At 49.0% G+C, this 25,876-nt stretch overlaps 1 protein-coding gene across 8 annotated transcripts in view; it reads left to right on the top strand.

Annotated features, from left to right (window-relative positions):
• LOC144511930 (BTB/POZ domain-containing protein 10-like) overlaps positions 1 to 25,876 on the top strand; it is a 92,306-nt gene that overhangs the window by 57,300 nt on the left and 9,130 nt on the right. For 7 of the 8 annotated variants that reach the window (XM_078242399.1, XM_078242402.1, XM_078242400.1 and 4 more), the window contains 4 exons: positions 12,242 to 12,432; positions 15,359 to 15,674; positions 20,536 to 20,638; positions 23,570 to 23,690. In XM_078242399.1, the coding sequence (XP_078098525.1) occupies positions 12,242 to 12,432; positions 15,359 to 15,674; positions 20,536 to 20,638; positions 23,570 to 23,690 (731 nt within the window). The remainder of the gene's footprint in view (positions 1 to 12,241; positions 12,433 to 15,358; positions 15,675 to 20,535; positions 20,639 to 23,569; positions 23,691 to 25,876) is intronic. The other variant, XM_078242407.1, reaches the window with a different exon arrangement.

Below are 25,876 nucleotides of genomic sequence, written 5' to 3' on the forward strand. Positions count from 1 at the left end.
GAGTAGTTAATGAAGGGATGGGGTTACTCGGAGTGAAGGGATGGGGTCACTTGGAGTGAGGATATGGAGTCACTCAGTGAGGGGATGGGGTCACTCAGTGAGGGGATAGAACCATAGAAAATTACAGCTCAGAAACAGGCCTTTTGGCCCTTCTTGTCTGTGCCGAACCATTTTTTGCCTAGTCCCACTGACCTGCACTTGGACCATATCCCTCCACACCCCTCTCATCCATGAACCCGTCCAAGTTTTTCTTAAATGTTAAAAGTTACCCCGCATTTACCACTTTATCCGGCAGCTCATTCCACACTCCCACTCTCTCTGCGTGAAGAAGCCCCCCCTAATATTCCCTTTAAACTTTTCTCCTTTCACCCTGAACCCATGCCTTCTGGTTTTTTTCTCCCCTAGCCTCAGCGGAAAAAGCCTGCTTGCATTCACTCTATCTATACCCATCAAAATCTTATACACCTCTATCAAATCTCCCCTCAATCTTCTACGCTCCAGGGAATAAAGTCCCAACCTATTCAATCTCTCTCTGTAACTCAGCTTCTCAAGTGCCAGCAACATCCTTGTGAACCTTCTCTGCACTCTTTCAACCTTATTTACATCCTTCCTGTAACTAGGTGACCAAAACTTTTCACAATACTCCAAATTCGGCCTCACCAATGCCTTATATAACCTTACCATAACACTCCAACTTTTATACTCGATACTCCGATTTATAAAGGCCAATGTACCAAAGGCACTCTTTACGACCCGATCCACCTGTGACGTCCACAGTGAGGGGATGGGGCCACACGGGATGGGGTCACTCAGTGAGGGGATGGGGTCACTCGAGGATGGGGTCACTCAGCCAGGGGATGGGGTCACTCGGAGGCGATGGGGTCACACAGGGGATGGGGTCAATCAGTGAGGGAATGGGGTCACTCGAGGATGGGGTCACTCAGCCAGGGGATGGGGTCACTCGGAGGCGATGGGGTCACACAGGGGATGGGGTCAATCAGTGAGGGAATGGGGTCACTCGAGGACGGGGTCACTCAGCGAGGGGATGGGGTCACTCGGAGGCGATGGGGTCACTCGGAGGCGATGGGGTCACTCGGAGGCGATGTGGTCACTCGGAGGCGATGTGGTCACTCGGAGTGAGGGGATGGGGTCACTCGGAGTGAGGGGATGGGATCACTCGGAGTGAGGGGATGGAGTCACTCAGTGAGGGGATGGGGTCACTCGGAGGGGATGGGATCACTCGGGGAGGGGATGGGGTCACTCGGAGTGAAAGGATGGGGTCACTCAGTGACGGGGTGGGGTCACTCAGTGAGGGGATGGGGTCACTCAGTGAGGGGATGGGGTCACTCAGTGAGGGGATGGGGTCACTCAGTGAGGGGATGGGGTCACACAGTGAGGGGATGGGGTCACTCGGGGAGGGGATGGGGTCACTCGGGGAGGGGATGGGGTCACTCAGTGAGGGGATGGGGTCACTCAGTGAGGGGATGGGGTCACTCGGGGAGGGGATGGGGTCACTCTGAGGGGATGGGGTCACTCTGAGGGGATGGGGTCACTCAGTGAGGGGATGGGGTCACTCAGTGAGGGGATGGGGTCACTCAGTGAGGGGATGGGGTCACTCAGTGAGGGGATGGGGTCACTCAGTGAGGGGATGGGGTCACTCGGGGAGGGGATGGGGTCACTCTGAGGGGATGGGGTCACTCTGGGAGGGGATGGGGTCACTCTGGGAGGGGATGGGGTCACTCGGAGAGGGGATGGGGTCACTCGGGGAGGGGATGGGGTCACTCGGGGAGGGGATGGGGTCACTCTGAGGGGATGGGGTCACTCTGGGAGGGGATGGGGTCACTCTGGGAGGGGATGGGGTCACTCGGGGAGGGGATGGGGTCACTCTGAGGGGATGGGGTCACTCAGTGAGGGTATGGGGTCACACAGTGAGGGGATGGGGTCACTCGGGGAGGGGATGGGGTCACTCTGAGGGGATGGGGTCACTCTGAGGGGATGGGGTCACTCTGGGAGGGGATGGGGTCACTCGGGGAGGGGATGGGGTCACTCTGAGGGGATGGGGTCACTCTGGGAGGGGATGGGGTCACTCTGGGAGGGGATGGGGTCACTCGGGAGGGGATGGGGTCACTCGGGGAGGGGATGGGGTCACTCGGGGAGGGGATGGGGTCACTCGGGGAGGGGATGGGGTCACTCGGGGAGGGGATGGGGTCACTCGGGGAGGGGATGGGGTCACTCGGGGAGGGGATGGGGTCACTCAGTGAGGGGATGGGGTCACTCAGTGAGGGGATGGGGTCACTCAGTGAGGGGATGGGGTCACTCAGTGAGGGGATGGGGTCACACAGTGAGGGGATGGGGTCACTCGGGGAGGGGATGGGGTCACTCGGGGAGGGGATGGCGTCACTCGGGGAGGGGATGGGGTCACTCGGGGAGGGGATGGGGTCACTCGGGGAGGGGATGGGGTCACTCGGGGAGGGGATGGGGTCACTCGGGGAGGGGATGGGGTCACTCGGGGAGGGGATGGGGTCACTCGGGGAGGGGATGGGGTCTCTGGAAGGGAATGAGAGCTGTTACATTAACGCTATGCTTGCCCTCTGTGGACAGCTGCTAATTGTTGTGCGTGATATTGGATTGAATGTCAGAATCACTTGCCACTCGGATCAGTTTGTGTGGAGAGCCTGTCCCAGGAATAATGCAGAGAGCTCCCAGCCTGGCACATTAATCACACACAGGCAGCTCATTTCACTGCACTGATTACTGATCAGGAAGGTCACTCCATATCTTAAATCCATCCAATCAGAATATTAACCACCCTCACTGCAATCAAATATTTCTAAAATCATTCCAGGATCTTTGTTCCACTCTTGCTGGAGTTTAGTTCTCATGAGGAACACTCTGTCCGATTGCCTCCCTCAGCCCGAGGTTAGTGCCTCCCAGTTTGAATTGATGTCCATATTTCCAGTTCCAAAGATGAAAGTAATTATCTGTCCCCCCCAGAGGTTGGGCCGTCTGATTACAGTGTTGTCTCTCCCTGGGCTGTCCAGTCAGAGTGCTGTCTGGTCAGACTGCCGTCTGTCCCTGGGCCGTCTGGTCAGACTGCCGTCTGTCCCTGGGCCGTCTGGTCAGACTGCCGTCTGTCCCTGGGCCGTCTGGTCAGAGTGCCGTCTGTCCCTGGGCTGTCTGGTCAGAGTGCCGTCTGGTCAGAGTGCCGTCTGTCCCTGGGCCGTCTGGTCAGAGTGCCGTCTGTCCCTGGGCTGTCTGGTCAGAGTGCCGTCTGTCCCTGGGCCTGGGTCAGAGTGCTGTCTCCCATTCTGTTAGACTTTGTGCTCTGAGGTTTATTCATGCAGTTTCTAGTTTGAGACAGTTGCGTTGAATAAGTTTCCTGTTTGTTGGTGTTTGGAGAGTAGATCGATGTTCCACTTACAGTTTCCCATTAACAGGAGCACACTCTGTGGAAATGCTATTTTTTCTGATTAATGAGGCCACCTTTAAACACGCTATCAATACGTACATGTGGGGAAGGAGAGGAAGCATTTTTCACTATTACCTGCCCTAAATCCACTAATACCTTTTCCAGTCCAGTTATTAATAGAAACTCATTCAGGGTATTAGGCATCTTAAAGGTTCTGATATGAAATGTCTTGGGAAGCATCATCATAAATCTGAACCGTCAGAACAATCTCTCCTCCCTCTGTTCCTACCATCACAGTCCATCTGATCGTTTCTCTGACTGTCCCCCTAGGCTTCTGTCCCACTGTCGCCCCGCCAGTCCCCCCGCCAGCCCCTCCGCCAGCCCCTCCGCCAGCCCCTCTCACTGTCCCTCTCACTGTCCCTCTCACTGTCCCTCTCACTGTCCCTCTCACTGTCCCTCTCACTGTCCCTCTCACTGTCCCTCTCACTGTCCCTCTCACTGTCCCTCTCACTGTCCCTCTCACTGTCCCTCTCACTGTCCCTCCGACAGTCCCTCTCACTGTTCCTCTCACTGTTCCTCTCACTGTTCCTCTCACTGTCCCTCTCACTGTCCCTCTCACTGTCCCTCTCACTGTCCCTCTCACTGTCCCTCTCACTGTCCCTCTCACTGTCCCTCTCACTGTCCCTCTCACTGTCCCTCTCACTGTCCCTCTCACTGTCCCTCCGCCAGGCCCTCTCACTGTCCCTCTCACTGTCCCTCCGACAGTCCCTCCGCCAGCCCCTCTCACTGTCCCTCTCACTGTCCCTCCGCCAGTCCCCCCGCCAGTCCCCCCGCCAGTCCCCCCGCCAGTCCCCCCGCCAGTCCCCCCGCCAGTCCCCCCGCCAGTCCCCCCGCCAGTCCCCCCGCCAGTCCCCCCGCCAGTCCCCCCGCCAGTCCCCCCGCCAGTCCCCCCGCCAGTCCCCCCGCCAGTCCCCCCGCCAGTCCCCCCGCCAGTCCCCCCGCCAGTCCCCCCGCCAGTCCCCCCGCCAGTCCCCCCGCCAGTCCCCCCGCCAGTCCCCCCGCCAGTCCCCCCGCCAGTCCCCCCGCCAGTCCCCCCGCCTGTCCCCCCGCCTGTCCCCCCGCCTGTCCCTCTCTCTGTCCCTCTCTCTGTCCCTCTCTCTGTCCCTCTCTCTGTCCCTCTCTCTGTCCCTCTCTCTGTCCCTCTCTCTGTCCCTCTCTCTGTCCCTCTCTCTGTCCCTCTCTCTGTCCCTCTCTCTGTCCCTCTCTCTGTCCCTCTCTCTGTCCCTCTCTCTGTCCCTCTCTCTGTCCCTCTCTCTGTCCCTCTCTCTGTCCCTCTCTCTGTCCCTCCCATTGTCCCTCCCATTGTCCCTCCAGCCATTTCCCTCTTGCTGTCCCTCCAACATTCCCTCTGACGGTCCATCTCTCTAACCCTCCAGCTAGCCCCTTGCTATCTCCCCACCCCCTCCCCCACCATTGTGTCTATCATTTGGCCACACCCTTGCTGTGACCTCCAATATTGAGTTCACCATTTTGTTAGTTCCGGGCGAGCCCAACTGGCACTAGGACCCTGGTTGTCTGGAGACGGTAGCAGGGACTATGCTGGATGAGAAACTTTACACTCTGGGTGGGATTTTCCAGACCCTGTGATGCGCTTTCCAGCAGCGGAGGCCATTAGTTGCCGAGGAATCTTCCAGTCCCACCGATGTCTACGGCATTTTGTGTGGTTTGCCTGGCCCGCTACGGGAGAACCTGCCGCTGAGGCAGGACAGGAAGATCCTGGGCTTTGTGTTCAGGATCTGTATGCAGTCAGAAACACCCAGCCTGGGATTTTCCGCTGCCCGCCGCATCCGGCAGGTTTGGCGCTGGAAACGGAAAACGCAAACGGTCAAATGGTGTTTCATGTTGACATGAACACGTGATGCGTTTGTCCCCCCAGGCCTGTTATGGGGTGTGATTCCCAATGTTCAACACCAGGAGCATCATCTGAATTACAGAATCATAGAATCCTACAGTGCAGAAGGAGGCCATTCGGCCCATTGAGTCTGCACCGACCACAATCCCACCCAGGCCCTATCCCCATAACCCCATAACACTAAGGATCAATTTAGAATGGCCAATCAACCTAACCCGCACATCTTTGGACTGTGGGAGGAAACCGGAGCACCCGGAGGAAACCCACGCAGACACGAGGAGAATGTGCAAACTCCACACAGACAGTGACCCAAGCCGGGAATTGAACCCAGGCCCCTGGAGCTGTGAAGCAGCAGCAGTGCTAACCACTGTGCTACCGTGCCACCCCTAATCTTTGGACTGTGGGAGGAAACTGGAGCACCCGGAGGAAACCCATGGGGAGAATGTGCAAACTCCACACAGACAGTGACCCGAGGCTGGAATTGAACCCAGGGCCCAGCATTGTGAGGCAGCAGTGCTAACCACTGTGCCACCGTGCTGCCCATGCCACCTTGTGGGAAGCTGGGCGGAGAAAGCCACCATTGCTGACAGAGGCTCCAATGCTGCTTTTCCCGCCCACTACTGATTTCCCTGAAAATCCAGCCCCCAGTGTCCCACAGCTTGTAACCATTTTTACTAATAAAGAAAACAGACTTGCATTTATATTGCGGAGAATCAGATTGTGAGGAAGACCCAAAGTGCGTCACAGCCAATCAACTATCAGTGAAATACAAACATGAGCAGCAAGATCCCAGGAATGAGGTAAGTAACCAGATGGTGGAGGGATGGATAAAAGCTGTCAACCTGAAATAAAAACGCACAGAAACCCTGCTGCATGTGTCCCATTGAGCAGAGAATCAGCTCAGTGTCTTATACAAGCAATTCTCCATTGACAATATAATATAGGATCATCTTTCCTGTAAGTCAGTACTGCAGTGGACTGTCAGAGAATGTCTGCGTTTCCTACAAAGTCTGAGCCATGAGCTCATCTTGCGGGTCCAGGAAGGGCCCATCCCCCTTGGTGTCATTCTGCTACCTGTGACCTCACTCCCTCTCTGCAGCAATAATTATTCATACTGGCTGCACTGCATCAGGAACCACACACAATGCAGCACCTTTCCCAAGTGAGATTGTGTCAGCTGTTACACCATGTGGACATCATCACAGCAATTCTCCTGTCCCTTTTTATCACCCTCCCTCCAGCTGAGAAAGCATTGATGCAAGGTTCCCAATCCCCCCCCAGCCCCCACCCCCACCATCACTCCTCCACTTCTCCAAAGTCTGCTAACTTATAAAGATGAGGTTCAGAAAGGTGTGCAAGGATAGCAAGGAGGGAGACTGAAGAATACCTCCCAAAAAAAGATTGAACAAAGCAATGATCCATCTGCAGGCAGGAGAGGTTGTTTAAGGTGAGCTTGGGGCTCCGAGAGCAAAACACATGCTGAGGAAATTTAACAAATACCTCACATCGGCATTTACCAAGGAGGAGGATATTCGGGAATAGATGAGTTAATCCTGAATTGATCAAAAGCGAGCTAAGATGTATTAGAATAAATAAAAGGGAAGTATTTGCGAAGATTGTGAAAGTAAACGGGAATGATATACCAGAGTCTAATGGGAAACATTGGAGGACCTGGAGGAATTAGAGAATTGGGCTGGGACAAAGAGGGCTAGAATTTATATTTGAGGATTATGTTGAAGGTGCATGTGTATAAGAGGACTGGAGCAATAGAGGGAGGGAACTCGGGTAATCATAAAACAGTTAGTTTACATGGACTTGCAGAAACCTTTAACAGGTTACTACACAGGAAACTATAGAGAGATTAGAGAGTATGGAATTAAGAGAAGATAGGTAATATAGATGAGAAACTGGTTTGAAGGGACAGAGTTGAAGGTAAGAACAGTTTCTCTGAGTGGTTGAATATGGGTAGATGTGATAAACAGGGTTCTGTTGTGGGATCACTTTTGTTTGCTGTGCTTACCAATGATTTAGGAATGAACTTGAGGGGGTGACCTCCAAGTGTGCAGACAACACTGAGGCAGGAGTCATAGTGAGCAATTCTGGGGATTCGAGGGATAAAACGGTGGAATGGGTAAAAAGTGGAATGGGCAGATAGAATATTCAGTGTCAGTAACTGTAAGGTGGGATAGTTTGGTTCAAATCAAACACAGACCAGGAAAGACTGGTGATAAGGAAGAGCAGAAGAGTTTGGAAGCACAGGGCCTCAAGTGAATATGACCATAAAGAATCATAGAATCCCTACACTGCCATTCGACTCATCGAGCCTGCACCTCTTACCCAGGCTTACCCCGTGTATTTAACCTGCTAATCCCCCCTAACCTATATATCTTGGGACATTATGGGGCAATTTAGTATGGCCAATCCACCTAACCTGCACATCTTTGGAGCGTGGGAGGAAACTGGAGCGCCCGGAGGAAACCCACGCAGACACGGGGATAATGTGCAGACTCCATGCAGACAGTTATCTGAGGCTGGAATCAAACCCGGGTCCCTGGTGCTGAGGCAGCAGTGCTAACCACTGTGCCACCGTGCCGCCCAAAACCTAATGAAATACTTGTGCTTATTCAGAATTATAGAACATGAACAGTAAATTGTAATAGTGAACTTTCATAAAACCTGAGATTGGGGAAATAATTTGCATAGACTCCGTCTACACTTCTCGCTGCCTCGGCAAAGCAGCCAGCATAATTAAGGACCCCACGCACCCCGGACATTCTCTCTTCCACCTTCTTCCGTCGGGAAAAAGATACAAAAGTCTGAGGCCACATAACGACTGACTCAAGAACAGCTTCTTCCCTGTTGCCATTAGACTTTTGAATGGACCTACCTCGCATTAAGTTGATCTTTCTCTACACCCTGGTTATGACTGTAACACTACACTCTCTCCTTTCCTTCTCTATGAACGGTATGCTTTGTATAGCGGGCAAGAGACAATACTTTTCACTATGCTGGTACATGTGGCAATAATAAATCAAATCAAATCCCCTGCGCTGCACACAGGCTCCATGCTCAATGCCTGTTTACTAGGCCCAATCTTTGTCTCTTCTCTTGGGAATCTCCAGCTCAGTGTGGGGGTGCTAACTCAGCCGCTGAGCTCCCCAGTCAGAGCTGGTCTGTACTTGGATTTCACAGGTTCAAACCAGCACAGAGCAACCTACAGCAAAGCCAGAGACTGTACAAAGTCTCTGTGAGCCCAGTGTTTGGGGAACATCCTCAAATCAGCTCGCAGCAACATTCCCAAATCACATTCCTGGGCTGAGGGAAAGTTTGCATCGAATTACAGAAATGACAGGCCAATTGACAGCTATTGCTATCTCCTGTAGCCCCTCCCCTCTGAAATCTTCAGTCTTTCACCTTTGTGGTAAAAGATTCCACAGACTAATAGTCCTCAGATTCAGAGCTTTCCTCCACACCCCATTATTTCTTCCAGTGGAAATCCTTGTTTTCCATCCCTTAGATTCCTATTTTTCAACCATTGCATCTCTTTCACTCTTACCCTGAAATAGGTGCACCCCCCCCCCCCCCCCCCGACACAAACACACACATGCATAGTGTATTTGAGGTATTTGGGCACACTGTATTTGAGCACAGTGTGTGTGTGTATCTGAGCTATTTGAGCACAGTGTGTGTGTGTATCTGAGGTATTTGAGAACAGTGTGTGTGTGTATCTGAGGTATTTGAGAACAGTGTGCGTGTGTATCTGAGGTATTTGTGTACACTGTGTGTGTATTTGAGACATTTAGAAACATAGAAAGAAACATAGAAAAACTACAGCACAAAACAGTCCCTTCGGTCCCACAAGTTGTGCCGAACACATCCCTACCTTTTAGGCCTACCTATAACCCTCCATCCTATTAAGTCCCATGTACTCATCCAGGAGTCTCTTAAAAGACCCTATTGAGTTTGCCTCCACCACCACTGACGGCAGCCGATTCCACTCACCCACCACCCTCTGTGTGAAAAACTTCCCCCTAACATTTCCCCTGTACCTACCCCCCAGCACCTTAAACCTGTGTCCTCTCGTAGCAGCCATTTCCACCCTGGGAAAAAGCCTCTGAGAGTCCACCCGATCTATGCATCTCAACATCTTATATACCTCTATTAGGTCTCCTCTCATCCTACGTCTCTCCAAGGAGAAAAGACCGAGCTCCCTCAGTCTATCCTCATAAGGCATGCCACTCAATCCAGGCAACATCCTTGTAAATCTCCTCTGCACCCTTTCAATCTTTTCCACATCCTTCCTATAGTGAGGCGACCAGAACTGAGCACAGTACTCCAAGTGGGGTCTGACGAGGGTCTTATATAGCTGCATCATTATACCCGGACTCCGAAACTCAATCCCTCGATTGATAAAGGCCAGCACACCATACGCCTTCTTAACCACCTCCTCCACCTGCGGGGCTGATTTTAGAGTCCTATGGACCCGGACCCCAAGGTCCTTCTGATCCTCTATCGTACTAAGAGTCTTTCCCTTTATATTGTACTCCTTCATTCCATTTGACCTGCCAAAATGGACCACTACGCATTTATCTGGGTTGAAGTCCATCTGCCACTTGTCCGCCCAGTCCTGCATCCGATCGATGTCCCTCTGTAACTTCTGACATCCCTCCAGACTATCCACAACCCCACCAACCTTTGTGTCGTCGGCAAGCTTACCAACCCATCCCTCCACTTCCTCATCCAAGTCATTTATGAAAATGACAAACAGCAAGGGTCCCAGAACAGATCCCTGGGGCACACCACTGGTGACCGACCTCCATTTAGAAAAAGACCCATCTATACTCACTCTCTGCCTCCTTTGGGCAAGCCAGTTCTGGATCCACAGGGCAGCAGTCCCTTGGATCCCATGCCCTCTCACTTTTTCTAGAAGCCTTGCATGGGGGACCTTATCGAACGCCTTGCTAAAATCCATATAAACCACATCTACCGCTTTCCCTTCGTCAATGTGTTTAGTCACATTTTCGAAGAACTCCACCAGGCTCGTAAGGCACGATCTGCCTTTGACAAAGCCGTGCTGAGTATTCTTGAGCATACTAAACCTCTCCAAATGCTCATAAATCTTGTCCCTCAGGATCTTCTCCATCAGCTTACCAACCACTGAGGCTAGACTCACCGGTCGGTAATTTCCTGGGCTATCCCTATTCCCTTTCTTGAAAATAGGAACCACATCTGCAATCCTCCGGCACCTCTCCCGTCTCCATCGACGACACAAAGATCATCGCCAGAGGCTCTGCAATCTCTTCCCTCGCCTCCCATAGTAACCTGGGGTACATCCCATCCGGACCCGGTACACTGAACACACTGTGTGCGTATCTGAGGTATTTGGGCATGCTGTGTATTTGAGGTGTTTGTGCACTGTGTGTGGAGAGCAGGAGCTGGGTGATATTGCTTGAACTACAGGTCCGACAGCTGCTGATTGGACTGGCCCAGATAGCAAGAATGAATGTAAAGTTGTTTCAGAGGAATAGCGTGCTGCCACCATGCCAACTTCTAAATTTCTCTTAACTCAGTGTGTTTCAGTGTGTTTGACTTCCTGTGCTGGTCTTCTCAGTAAGTTCCGCTTGCTGTCATCATCAGGGAACCTGTGGAGTGTCACTAGGTCGTTGGTGCCAATGTGCCAGTCAGAGGATCAATAGGAAGGTGGTGCCATGACTTTATAAATGTGGAGATTTCCCTCCTGTAAACTGCGCTATTAATGCCCATGCTCCAAATGGCAACTTATTGACAGACTTGTACTTTTATTGGTTTCATCTGGAAATATTGCTAGACACTCTACCTGGTCTACAGGTTCCTGTGTCTCTGAATAAAACTGACACAACACCTTGTATAAAGTTTCACTATGGTACTACACCTTTATTAAACCATTCAGCAGCAGTACACACTCACATCAATACAGGTCCCTGAGTTTCCGTCCGTGTCAACGTCTGTCTCAGTGGTCAACCTGATGATGAAATCCTCTGAGCAACTTGCAAAATGGTTCCAATCACTGTAGCCTCACTGGTTCTGTGGGATCCCTCTTTAATCCTTTCTTTTGTTCAAGGTAAGGCTTTCTATTCAGTCCATTTCATTGGTTTTTCAGTTATATCAGTGCTCATTTCCATCCTCTGTAGGTCCCATCCGCTGGTCACACTCGAAGTCAGCTTGACTCCGCTTGTCCTGTTATCAATTACTAAGCTGGGACAAAATGGTACATTTACTGCCCTTACTGACGCTCTGTATGCTGATTTTCCCTGGTACAAGTCCTCCTACAGGTGAAGTCATTTAGCAGAACTTTGCTGATTCTAGCAAAGCTTTAACTTGACTAAATTGACCAAAGGGTGAACAGTGGGAAGCTTTTTCCCAGGTCGGAGGTGACGATCACGAGGGGTCAGGGGCTCAAGGTGAGAGGGGCGAGGTATAACTCAGATATCAGAGGGACGTTTTTTTACACAGAGAGTGGTGGGGGCCTGGAATGCGCTGCCAAGTAGGGTGGTGGAGGCAGACACGCTGGCATCGTTTAAGACTTGCCTGGATAGTCACATGAGCAGTCTGGGAATGGAGGGATACAAACAAATGGTCTAGTTGGACCAATGAGCAGCAAGGCGGAGGGCCGAAGGGCCTGTTTCCTGTGCTGTACTGTTCTTTGTTCTTTGTATCATGCTTTGTGTTTTGAGCCCACAGTGCAGTTCAGTACAGTTCCTTCAATCACTTTTATCTCGATGTTTTCACCATGAGGCAGACAACCACTCCAGAATGAGAAAAGAAATAAGGAAACAGTTAAAAATAATTGTACGTTAAAAGGGTAAAGAATGTTTGCTTCCAGGATGATGCTGTTGGGTTCGGCCTGCTGATATTCCCTAACTCCTCTCTCCCTCCTGTAGGTCCCTGCCACGTTCACTGAGGCAGCCAATTATACGAAATCGCAGGATGAGTCTTCATGGGAATGTCGCAGTGATTAACCAGACTCTGTATCCTTCAGCACCAATTGGCAAAGACCCTCACCAACGAGGAGAGAGCAATCCCCCACCATATCCCCACAACATGGGTAACCCAATCAGGCAGCGGAGCCTAGGTGAGTAGATCATAGAATCTTAGATTCTATGTGCAGAAGGAGGCCCTTTGGCCCATCAAGTCTGTTCCGACCACAATCCCACCCAGGCCCTATCCCTGTAACCTCACAAATTTACCCTTCTAATCCCCTGACACTAAGGGGCAATTTAGCATGGCCGATCAACCTAAACTGCACATTTTTGGACTGTGGGAGGAAACGGAGCACCTGGAAGAAACCCACGCAGGCACAGGGAGAACATGCAAACTCCACACGGACAGTGACCCAAACTGGGAATCGAACCCGGGTCCCTGGCGCTGTGAGGCAACAGTGCTAACCACCGCCCCTGTTGAAGAATTGTAGCTCAATTATCTGGCTTACAGAAAAAAAGAAAGACTTGTTTTTCTGCCATGCCTTCAGGATATCCAGAGTGCTGCACAGTCGCTGAAGTATTTTTTAAAGTGTTATCACTTGTAGTGTAAGATTCATGGCAGCCAGTTTGTCCGCAGTAATCTCCCACTAACCATAATGTGATAATAACCAAATGATCTTCTCTTGTGTTCTGGGACACGAGATAAAACATCCCTTTAAAATAGTGCCATGGAATCCTTAACATCCACCCACCTGCTTTAACATTTTATCTGAAAGGTGGGTGGTTCCTGTGACAGTGCAGCTCTCCCTCAATACTGCAATGGATGTTAGCCTGGGTTGTGTACTCAAATCCCTGGAGCACCGTTTGCTTAAAAGTGGGACTTGAACCCACGTCCTCGGACTCGGAGTTGATTACCCGTTGACCCACGGGAGAGACTAAAAGTGAATTGCACTCAGCTCCCCCACCTGTCCTCTCTCAGCGGTACCTGGCTAAGGGACACCATAGTCAAGGTCTGATTCTGAATCGATCCAAAGTCAACCTGTTGCCACTTTGCAGCAAGGGAAAAAGTAGCTGCTTGGTGATCAAGGACAGGATCTCTCCTTCGCTCAGAGACACTGAGCTTTATTGTTGTGCTTCTGCTGCCTAATTCAACTTGACATAGGCTGAGGCTCTCCCCATTCCCCGTCCATCCCTGGTGACCCCTGGTTTGTACAGTTCGGTGGCACAGTGGTTAGCACTGTTGCCTCACAGCGCCAGGGACCCAAGTTCGATTCCCGGCTTGGGTCACTGTATGTACGGAGTCTGCATGTCCTCCCCATGTCTGCGTGGGTTTCATCCAGGTGCTCCAGTTTCGTCCCACAATCCGAAAGACATGCTGATTTGATGAATTGGCCATGCTAAATTCTCCCTCAGTGTACCCAAACAGGCGCCAGAGTGTGGCAACGAGGGGATTTTCACAGTAACTTCATTGGAGTATTAATGCAAGCCGACTTGTGACACTAATAAATAAACTTTAAAAAGGACTGGGCTCAGAAAAGCCAGCTCCCTCAAGCATGGACCTTTCCTTCCATTGGGGCTGAGAGGAGTGTATCTGAACCTGCCAGAGGCCCAGGTCAATCACCAGGAGTCCACTGGCTGTACTGCGGCTAGGAAGAGTGTAACCAAGCTCAGGGAAGAAGCTCTCTCACACTCCCTGCCTCTCCCCCTCTTCCCTTCCCCCACATCAGGGCAATCTAGATAACGTTGAAGTGTAAGGATCCCTGAATCAGTCTCATGCCGCAGAACTGGTTCTGTCACATTGCTAGCCAGAGTTGAATGAGTCAGCTCTGGGCAGGATAGAAACAGACTTCAGTAAGAGGTAGAGTCACTGCATTCTCCTCTCAGCCAAACCCCCACCGACAGCCCCCAACCTGCACTCAACCACACTGAACGATGGTGCCATCTGCTGGTATCTTGCAACAGATGTGATACTGGCAAGAACTCATTCACCTCCCTTTGGTGACAATCCCTTTCCCTTGAGCAGGACTGACTCCGAAAGCATCTCACTTCATAAAACATCAGCCAGGCTGCACCCCGAGTGCCAGTCACAGGGAGAATGTAACACTGCTGTCCCATTCTCAGATCCCCATTCTGGGACAGTGCTGGTTACAGGGAGTGTAAAACACTGAATTTTACTTTCTGCCTGGAGAGAGTTGCCCAGTTTGACCCGGGTGTTAGGAAGAGCAGCATGTAACGGGCAGACTAGCTCACCCTGCTCTGAGGGATGGACAATCTGAGTTATTATTCTGGAAGTTTACCCAAAGCTTCCCCATTAAATTGGAGAGATAAAAACAGATCACAAACTGAGTGGCTGCTGTCTGAAAGATTGTGGATCGATGTTTGCTAACTGCTCCGATGTAAGATATAGCTTACTTGCACTTTATAATTGTTGAAATATGCAATTATATATCCTGGTTATCTTCTCGTGAATTTATCACCCTCCCCTATCCACTTCGTCTCACTCTTGCCCCCACCCCATACTCCCTTCCCTCCCCCAGTGCCACCTTGTCCCCCGACCCTTTACTGCACTCCTGTGCGAACCCCCCCTCACCCCATGGGCAGCCCCCTCATCACCCACAGCTACTACCCCTCCTACCACCATGTGTACCTAACCTTACCATCTGCGACCCCTCACCTTACCACACACAGGTGCCCCCCCCGCCCTCTCTCCGACCTGTGTCCCACACAGCCTACCCGAGTCCCTCAATCCCCCACCCCCTGCACTTCACTCTCCCCTCCAGTCCTGTCTGTCCTTCCCCCTTCATTTGCGATGACCAGATGAAGGATGGCATCTCCATTGCCTCAGGGATCTGCATCCAGCCGAGATTACTAAATAACTGCTCACAACAATATACCAGATCCTCCCTGGGTCGACACTGTCACTGGGCCTGAAGATGGGGTAAATCCTGATATTCCCGACTATATCCCGGCAATGTTTGGGATTGTAGTTGGTTACAGTCCAGACTACAGTTCACTCCCCAGTCCTGAGGCTTACTGAGGAACAATAGAACTAACAAATTCATTTCTGTCTCCCTCCAGATCCTGACCTGGGACGGTTGTGTCAGAGCACAGGCTCCCATCCTCGGAAAGGTTCTGCCCCTGCCATCTACAATGCACAGAATGGCCAAGGGTGTCCCACTTTTGAGGCAGGCTCTGCCCTCTGGCCCAAGGAAAAATGGGCTAATTCCCACCTGGGACAGGATACAGGTGGGAGTAAACTTCCTCGGGTCACCAAGGGAGAGGACAGCAGCAAATCCTGGAAGACGTCTGAGCGTGTTGTGCTGATTGTTGATAACACGCGGTTTGTTGTTGATCCTGTGATCTTTGCAGCGCACCCAGACACCATGCTAGGCCGGTAGGTGCTAATCTCCTAGTGCTGTTTAATTAACCTCCTGACTGGACACAGCCGACACAAAACAACAGCTTTCTAACTCAACACGGAAGCACGACTTGTTCAATCCAACATTGTGAAAAAATTGAACTTCACAAACCCAATGTTCCCAAATCTAATCCTGGTCCATTTAGTGTTACATAGATACACAGCTCTCTGTTTCAATCCCAGGCTGTATTGTACAGATACACAGCTGCCTGTTTAAATCCCAGTCTGTACTGTACAGATACACAGCTCCATGTTTCAATCCCAGTCTGTACTGTACAGATACACAGCTCCCTGTTTCAATCCCAGTCGGTGCTGTACAGATACACAGCCCCCTGTTTCAATCCCAGTCTGTACTGTACAGATACACAGCTCTCTGTTTCAATCCCAGACTGTACTGTACAGATACACAGCCCCCTGTTTCAATCCCAGACTGTACTATACAGATACACCGCTCCCTGTTTCAATCACAGTCTGTACTGTACAGATACACTGCTCTCTGTTTCAATCCCAGACTGTACTATACAGATACACCGCTCCCTGTTTCAATCCCAGTCTGTACTGTACAGATACACAGCTCCCTGTTTCAAACCCAGTCTGTACTGTACAGATACACAGCTCCCTGTTTCAAACCCAGTCTGTATTGTACAGATACACAGCTCCCTGTTTCAATCCTAGTCTGTATTGTACAGATACACAGCTCCGTGTATCAATCCCAGTCTGTATTGTACAGATACACAGCTCCCTGTTACAATCCCAGTCTGTGCTGTACAGATACACAGCTCCCTGTTTCAATCCGTGTCTGTAATGTACAGATACACAGCTCCCTGTTTCAAACCCAGTCTGTATTGTACAGATACACAGCTGCCTGTTTAAATCCCAGTCTGTACTGTACAGATACACAGCTCCATGTTTCAATCCCAGTCTGTACTGTACAGATACACAGCTCCCTGTTACAATCCCAGTCTGTGCTGTACAGATACACAGCTCCCTGTTTCAATCCGTGTCTGTAATGTACAGATACACAGCTCCCTGTTTCAAACCCAGTCTGTATTGTACAGATACACAGCTCCCTGTTTCAATCCTAGTCTGTACTGTACAGATACACAGCTCCCTGTTTCAATCCCAGTCTGTACTGTACAGAGACACAGCTCCCTGTTTCAATCCCAGTCTGTATTGTACAGATTCACAGCTTCCTGTTTCAATCCCAGTCTGTACTGTACAGAGACACAGCTCCCTGTTTCAATCCCAGTCTGTACTGTACAGATACACAGCCCCTGTTTCAATCCCAGTCTGTATTGTCCTGATACACAGCCCCTGTTTCAATCCCAGTCTGTACTGTACAGATACACAGCTCCCTGTTTCAAACCCAGTCTGTATTGTACAGATACACAGCTGCCTGTTTAAATCCCAGTCTGTACTGTACAGATACACAGCTCCATGTTTCAATCCCAGTCTGTACTGTACAGATACACAGCTCCCTGTTACAATCCCAGTCTGTGCTGTACAGATACACAGCTCCCTGTTTCAATCCGTGTCTGTAATGTACAGATACACAGCTCCCTGTTTCAAACCCAGTCTGTATTGTACAGATACACAGCTCCCTGTTTCAATCCTAGTCTGTACTGTACAGATACACAGCTCCCTGTTTCAATCCCAGTCTGTACTGTACAGAGACACAGCTCCCTGTTTCAATCCCAGTCTGTATTGTACAGATTCACAGCTTCCTGTTTCAATCCCAGTCTGTACTGTACAGAGACACAGCTCCCTGTTTCAATCCCAGTCTGTACTGTACAGATACACAGCCCCTGTTTCAATCCCAGTCTGTATTGTCCTGATACACAGCCCCTGTTTCAATCCCAGTCTGTACTGTACAGATACACAGCTCCCTGTTTCAAACCCAGTCTGTATTGTACAGATACACAGCTCCCTGTTTCAATCCTAGTCTGTATTGAACAGATACACAGCTCCCTGTTTCAATCCCAGTCTGTACTGTACAGATACACAGCTCCCTGTTTAAATCCCAGTCTGTATTGAACAGATACACAGCTCCGTGTATCAATCCCAGTCTGTACTGTACAGATACACAGCTCCCTGTTTCAATCCCAGACTTTATTTTACAGATACACAGCTCCCTGTTTCAATCATAGTCTGTATTTTACAGATACACAGCTTCCTGTTTCAATCCCAGTCTGTACTTTACAGATACACAACCCCTGTTACAATCCCAGTCTGTCCTGTACAGATACACAGCTCTCTGTTTCAATCCGTGTCTGTAATGTACAGATACACAGCTCCCTGTTTCAAACCCAGTCTGTATTGTACAGATACACAGCTCCCTGTTTCAATCCCAGTCTGTATTGTACAGATACACAACCCCTGTTTCAATCCCAGTCTGTACTGTACAGATACACAGCTCCCTGTTTCAAACCCAGTCTGTATTGTACAGATACACAACTCCCTGTTTCAAACCCAGTCTGTATTGTACAGATACACCGCTCCGTTTCAATCCTAGTCTGTACTGTACAGATACACAGCCCCTGTTTCAATCCCAGTCTGTACTGTACAGATACACAGCTCCCTGTTTCAATCCTAGTCTGTATTGTACAGATACACAGCTCCCTGTTTCAATCCCAGTCTGTATTGTACAGATACACAGCTCCCTGTTTCAATCCTAGTCTGTATTGTACAGATACACAGCTCCCTGTTTCAATCCTAGTCTGTATTGTACAGATACACAGCTCCCTGTTTCAATCCTAGTCTGTACTGTACAGATACACAGCTCCCTGTTTCAATCCCAGTCTGTACTGTACAGATACACAGCTCCCTGTTTCAATCCTAGTCTGTACTGTACAGATACACAGCTCCCTGTTTCAATCCCAGTCTGTACTGTACAGATACACAGCTCCCTGTTTCAATCCCAGTCTGTACTGTACAGATACACAGCTCCCTGTTTCAATCCTAGTCTGTACTGTACAGATACACAGCCCCTGTTTCAATCCCAGTCTGTACTGTACAGATACACAGCCCCTGTTTCAATCCCAGTCTGTGCTGTACAGATACACAGCTCCCTGTTTCAATCCCAGTCTGTATTGTACAGATACACAGCTTCCTGTTTCAATCCCAGTCTGTACTGTACAGATACACAGCTCCCTGTTTCAATCCCAGACTTTATTTTACAGATACACAGCTCCCTGTTTCAATCCCAGTCTGTACTGTACAGATACACAGCTCCCTGTTTCAATCCCAGTCTGTACTGTACAGATACACAGCTCCCTGTTTCAATCCTAGTCTGTACTGTACAGATACACAGCCCCTGTTTCAATCCCAGTCTGTACTGTACAGATACACAGCTCCCTGTTTCAATCCTAGTCTGTACTGTACAGATACACAGCCCCTGTTTCAATCCCAGTCTGTGCTGTACAGATACACAGCTCCCTGTTTCAATCCCAGTCTGTATTGTACAGATACACAGCTTCCTGTTTCAATCCCAGTCTGTACTGTACAGATACACAGCTCCCTGTTTCAATCCCAGACTTTTTTTTACAGATACACAGCTCCCTGTTTCAATCATAGTCTGTATTTTACAGATACACAGCTTCCTGTTTCAATCCCAGTCTGTACTGTACAGATACACAGCTCCCTGTTACAATCCCAGTCTGTCCTGTACAGATACACAGCTCCCTGTTTCAATCCGTGTCTGTAATGTACAGATACACAGCTCCCTGTTTCAAACCCAGTCTGTATTGTACAGATACACAGCTCCCTGTTTCAATCCCAGTCTGTATTGTACAGATACACAACCCCTGTTTCAATCCCAGTCTGTACTGTACAGATACACAGCTCCCTGTTTCAAACCCAGCCTGTATTGTACAGATACACAACTCCCTGTTTCAAACCCAGTCTGTATTGTACAGATACACCGCTCCCTGTTTCAATCCTAGTCTGTACTGTACAGATACACAGCCCCTGTTTCAATCCCAGTCTGTACTGTACAGATACACAGCTCCCTGTTTCAATCTTAGTCTGTATTGTACAGATACACAGCTCCCTGTTTCAATCCCAGTCTGTATTGTACAGATACACAGCTCCCTGTTTCAATCCTAGTCTGTATTGTACAGATACACAGCTCCCTGTTTCAATCCCAGTCTGAAATGTACAGATACACAGCTCCCTGTTTCAATCCCAGTCTGTACTGTACAGATACGCAACCCCTGTTTCAATCCCAGTCTGTATTGTACAGATACACAGCTCCGTGTATCAATCCGTCTGTACTGTACAGATACACAGCTCCCTGTTTCAATCCCAGTCTGTATTGTACAGATACACAGCTCCGTGTATCAATCCCATTCATACTGTACAGATACACAGCTCCCTGTTTCAATCCCAGACTGTATTGTACAGATACACAGCTCCCTGTTTCAATCCCAGTCTGTATTGTACAGATACACAGCCCCCTGTTTCAATCCCAGTCTGTACTGTACAGATACACAGCTCCCTGTTTCAATCTCAGTCTGTATTGTACAGACACACAGCCCCTGTTTCAATCCCAGTCTGTGCTGTACAGATACACAGCTCCCTGTTTCAATCCCAGTCTGTACTGTACAGATACACAGCCCCTGTTTCAATCCCAGTCTGTGTTGTGTTGTGCTGGATGGAATTGAACTATTAGTGAATGGTGAGTCATTCTGCTGGGGGAAAGAAGCCAGAAGGTAAGAAGACTCAATGTGAGTGAAGTGCAGTGATGGAGGGAGGGAGGGAGGTGTGAAGTGTGCGGAAGGGCTGCACTTTGTGAGTGGGTTTGATTGTTGCTATAAAATTATTTCTCTTTTCTGCCCAGAATGTTCACCTCCAGCCGAGAGTATAATGTCACACAGCTAAACAGCAAGGGCGAGTACGAGATTGCTGAGGGTGTCACCTCCACTGTATTCCGCGCAATCCTGGTGAGTCCATCCCTCACAACAGGTTTGTTCAGTATCCCCACACACTGGCAACATCCACCCGAACTGCAGCTGTTAACACATGTTAGGAATACCTGCTGAAATTTTTAACCTCAGCGCAGCAGAGGAGAATAGATAGAGAGAGTGGCACAGAGGGAGGATAGAGAGAGAGCGAGCGAGAGTGACAGAGAGAGAGGATAGAGTGACACAGAGGGAGGATAGAGTGAGAGTGAGCGAGAGTGACACAGAGGGAGGATAGAGTGGCACAGAGGGAGGATAGAGTGGCAGGAGAGAGACGATAGAGAGATAGAGTGACACAGAGAGAGGATAGAGGGAGAGAGAGACACACACAGTGTCACAGAGAGTAGATAGAGAGAGAGTGGCTCAGAGAGAGGATAGAGAGAGAGTGGAACAGAGAGAGGTTAGAGAGAAAGAGAGAATGGCACAGAGAGAGGATAGAGTGGCACAGAGAGAGGATAGAGAGAGAGTGGCACAAAGGATAGAGAGAGAGTGGCACAGAGGCCGGAATTTTACTGTCCTGCCCGCCACGGGAATCAGAGCGGGCGAGGTGCGGTCCATGGGAAAGTCCGTTGACCTCGGGCGGGATTTTACGGTTTTGGGACATAAAATCCCGCACAGAAAGTAGATAAAGAGAGAGTAGAGAGAGAGAGAGATAGAGAGTGGATAGAGAGAGAGAGAGAGTGGAGAGGGGAGAGAGAGATAGAGAGTGGAGAAAGAGAGAGAGAGAGAGTGGAGAGAGAGAGAGAGAGAGTGGAGAGAGAGAGATAGAGAGTGGATAGAGAGAAAGAGAAAGTGGATAGAGAGATAGAGTGGATAAAGGGAGAGAAATAGAGAGTGGCTGGAGAAAGAGAGAGAGTGGCTAGGGAGAGAGATAGAGACTGAGGGAGAGGAAAGATTGGAAAGGCTAGGATTATTTTCTTTGGAACAGAGGAGGCTGAGGGGAGAGCTAATTTCTATGTGTAAAATTAAGAGGGGTCCAGATGAAGTGGGTAGGTTGGCCCTGTTCCCCTTGGTCTGAGGGTCAATAAGCAGGGGTATGGATTGAGGGTGGGTGGTAGATTCGCGAGGATTCAGGGGAGTTTATTTCACCCAGAGAGTGCGGCTCTTGCCTCAGCGTCTATGTCTCTGAGTTGGAAGGTCTGGTTTCACGTCCGAAGCTGGGGCTAGTTGGCCACAGAAGATGTTTTAACGGTGCGGTTCCAACAGGTTGATAGTCAGCCTGTTAAATCTCCCATTATTCCCCAGTGAGGAATTTTCCAGTTATTCCCAAAGGGGTGAAAAGAGTATGAATATACAAACCCACGGGGTGGTGGTAATCTGGAGTCACTGTCTGAAAGAGTTCTCGAGGCAGAAATCCACATAGAGTTTAGAAATTGCTCAGATATGCACTTTAACGTCTGTAAGCTGCCAGGCTCCAAATCAGAGTTACAGAGTAGCTACTTGTGAATGACTGCTTGTGTGCCGGTGCAGACACGATGGGCTGAGTGGCCTCCTTGTGTGCTATTAATTTCTATGATTCTGTGAAAATTGAGGATGTTCACTGAAGATTGCTTAGTTTCAGTTCCATTCGCTACTCCTCGGATAATGAAATAGCCTGTACCTGCATCATCAAACCCAGGACAATGTTCAGGCTTGGTGACACATAATTTTTAAAATTCATTTGTGGGATATGGGTGTCGCTGTCTGGCCAGCATTTATTACCTATCCCTAGTTGTCTGAGGGCAGTTGAGAGTCAACCACATTGTTGTGGCTCTGGAGTCACATGTAGGCCAGACCAGGTAAGCACGGCAGATTTCCTTCCCTAAAGAACATCAGAGAATCAGCTGGGTTTTTCCGACAGTTGACAATGATTTCATGATCATCAGCAGATACCTAATTCCAGATTTTTTTATTGAATTCAAATTCCACCATCTGCCCTGATGGGTTTCGAACCCAGGTCCCCAGAACATTAGCTGAGTTCCTGGATTAATAGTCTAGCAATAATACCACTAGGCTATCACCTCCCCATTCATGCCACACAAGTGTGAGGCAATGACTATCTCCAACAGCAGAGCATCTCACCATCTCTGCTTAGCATTCAATGGCATTGCCATCACTGAACCCACCCTTCATTAACATCCTGGCCATTGAACAGAAGTTTAACTGGATCAGAAACACACATGTTGTGGCTACATGTGCCGGTCAAAGGTTGGGTAACCTGCAGTGAATGACACATCAACACCTCCCAAACTCCCAAACAGTAGAGCAAGGTCAACAGGCACAAGGAAATATCATCACCTCCAAGTCACACAGCATCCTGACTTAGAAATACGTCACTGTCTCTATCATAGCTGGGTCAAAATCCTGGGACTCCTCACCAGACAGCATGGTGGGAGTCCTTTCACCACAGACACTGCAGCAGTTCATGAGGCTGGGTCAGTACCACCCTCTCTGGGACATTGGAGAGGCAGTGGTGTAGTGGTATTGTCATTGGACTAGGAATCCAGAGACCCAGGGTAATGCTCTGGGGAACCAGGTTCGAATCCCACCACGGTAGATGATTAAATTTGAACTGAATAAAAATCTGGAATTACGAATCTACTGATGACCATGAAACCATTGCCGATTGTTGTAAAATCCATCTGGTTCACTAATGTCCTTTAGGGAAGGAAATCTGCCTTACACGAGACTCGAGAGCCACAGCAACATGGTTGACTGTTAAATGCCCTCTCAAGGGCAATTAAGGATGGGCTATAAATGCTGGCCAATTGGTGACACCTATATCCCATGAAAGAATATAAAAAGGATTGAGGGATGGCCAATAGGCACTGTCCTAATCCTGAGAACGCATTCAAAAACAGCAGAAAATAGAGATGGATTTTTTATCAAACCATGTCTACTGAACTCAGCAATATCAATAATGTGTCATTCCAGGATTATTACACCACCGGAGTCATCCAGTGTCCTGATGGAATTCCAATCCAGGAGCTCAGGGATGCCTGTGACTATCTGTGCATCAGTTTTAATCACAATACAATCCGCTGTCGAGACCTCAGTAAGTGCATTTTCTAGGCTTCTTTCTGGCTCTGTAACACGGAGCAGTTTAACATTCGGGGTTGTGTGTGTTTGCGGCAATCCAGGTACACAACAAGGAAGATCTGAGTATGTTACAGGGAGGTGAGGGTTCCCACCTGTACAGGTATTGGCTATCATGAACCTGTGGCCAGTTTCTTTACCAAATAATCTTCACATTTATTAACATGGCTTTAAAGGACTGGCAAATGCATTAGCAATTCTAGGTTTCTCAGCTGAGTTCATTAGAATAGGGGTAGATCTCAGCATAAAATCTGTTGCCTGCTCACATCTCAGGAAATGATCCTCCACCCCTAGACTTGGGGACAAACTATAATCTGTAAGTCACCAGAGCAACTTGTATATCAACTCAAGTTTTTATAATTTGCTTGTGAGATATCGATGGTTCAGCAAAGCCACTATTTATTGCCCTTCCTTAGTTGCCTTTGTGAGCTGCAATCATGCAGTGTAGGTACACCCACAGTGCTGGTAGGGAGAGTTGTCCAGGATTTTGACCCAGCAACGGTGAAGGAGCAGTTTTCACACATAGTGATACTCAATACACGTGTTTCTCGATACGTGCGATACTCGATACGTGCGATACTCGATACGTGTGATACTCGATACGTGTGATACTCGATACGTGTGATATTCAATACGTGCGATACTCGATACGTGTGATACTCGATACGTGTGATACTCGATACGTGTGATATTCGATACGTGCGATACTCGATACGTGCGATACTCGATACGTGTGATACTCGATACGTGTGATACTCGATACGTGTGATATTCAATACGTGCGATACTCGATGCCTGTGACATATTTCCAAATCAGGATGGTGAGTGGCTCAGAGGGGAACTTGCAGGTGGTGGAGTTCCATACATCTGCTGTCCTTGTCTTTCTAGGTGGTATGGGTCACAGGTTTTGGAAGATACATTTGAAGAAGCCTCAAGTTTTCTGGTGCTTGTGATTCATGGATTAATATGTGTCCTACATCAGAACATAAGAATCTGGAGCAGGAGTAGGCCATTCAGCCCCTCGAGATTGCCTTGCCATTCAATACGATCATGGTTGATCTAAATGTGGTCTCTACTTTCCTACACCCTTACACCCTTTGACTCCCTTGTCAGTCAACAATCGATCTACCTCGGCCTCCACTGCTGTCCACAGACTAAGAGCCCTCTGAGAGAAAACAAATTCTCCTCATCTCTGTTTTAAATGGGAGATCCCTAGTGTCGCCTGGTTCTTGTGTCTCTCAAGAGAGGAGACATCGTCTCGGCCTTCACCGTATCAAGTCGCCTCCGGATCTTATGTATTTCAGTAAGATCAATGTTCAATCTCTAAACTCCTCTGGATTTCAGCCCAACCTGATCAATCTTCCCTCCCAAGAAAACCCCTTCATCCCATGGATCAGTTGAGTGAATCTTTACTGAACTGCTTCTAATAGTTATATCCTTTCTTAGGGGAGACCAATATTCTGCTCAGTATTCCAGATGTGGTCTCAGCAAGGCCCTGTGCAGCTGTTGTAAAACTTCTCCACTTTTATATTCCATTCCCCTTTGCAATAAACACCAACATTCCATTTACCTTCCTAACCTCTTGCTGTATCTGCAGACTAACCTTTTTGTGATTATGTGCCAGGACACCCAGATCCTTCTGTACCTCAGAGTTTTGCAGTCTGTCTCCAATTAAATAATATTCTGCTTTTCTATTCCTCCTGCCAATTCCTCCCATTTTCCCACATTATACTCCACCTGCAGTGTTTTGCCTGCTCACTTAACCTTTTTATATCCCTCTGCAAACTCTTTACATCCTACTCACTTTGCTATCTATTATATATCATAAATATATCTACCATACATTTCATCCCTTCATCCAAATCATTGACCTAGCTTGTAAATATATATAACTCTAGAATCCATCACATTCCTACTCTGAAGAAAAGTTATACAGACTGGAAGCATTAACTGTTTCTCTCTCCACAGACCTGCTGAGTTTTTCCAGTATTTTCTGTTTTTATTTCAGATTTCCAGCATCCGCTGCATTTTGCTTTCATATTAGATTATAAATTGTTGCAGTCACTGCACTGATCCCTGTGGCACTCCACTAGTTACAGCTTACCAACCCGAAAACCGCCCATTTATCCCTACTCCCTGCTTGCT

The sequence above is a fragment of the Mustelus asterias genome, chromosome 25, assembly GCF_964213995.1.
Source record: "Mustelus asterias chromosome 25, sMusAst1.hap1.1, whole genome shotgun sequence".
NCBI lineage: Eukaryota > Metazoa > Chordata > Chondrichthyes > Carcharhiniformes > Triakidae > Mustelus > Mustelus asterias.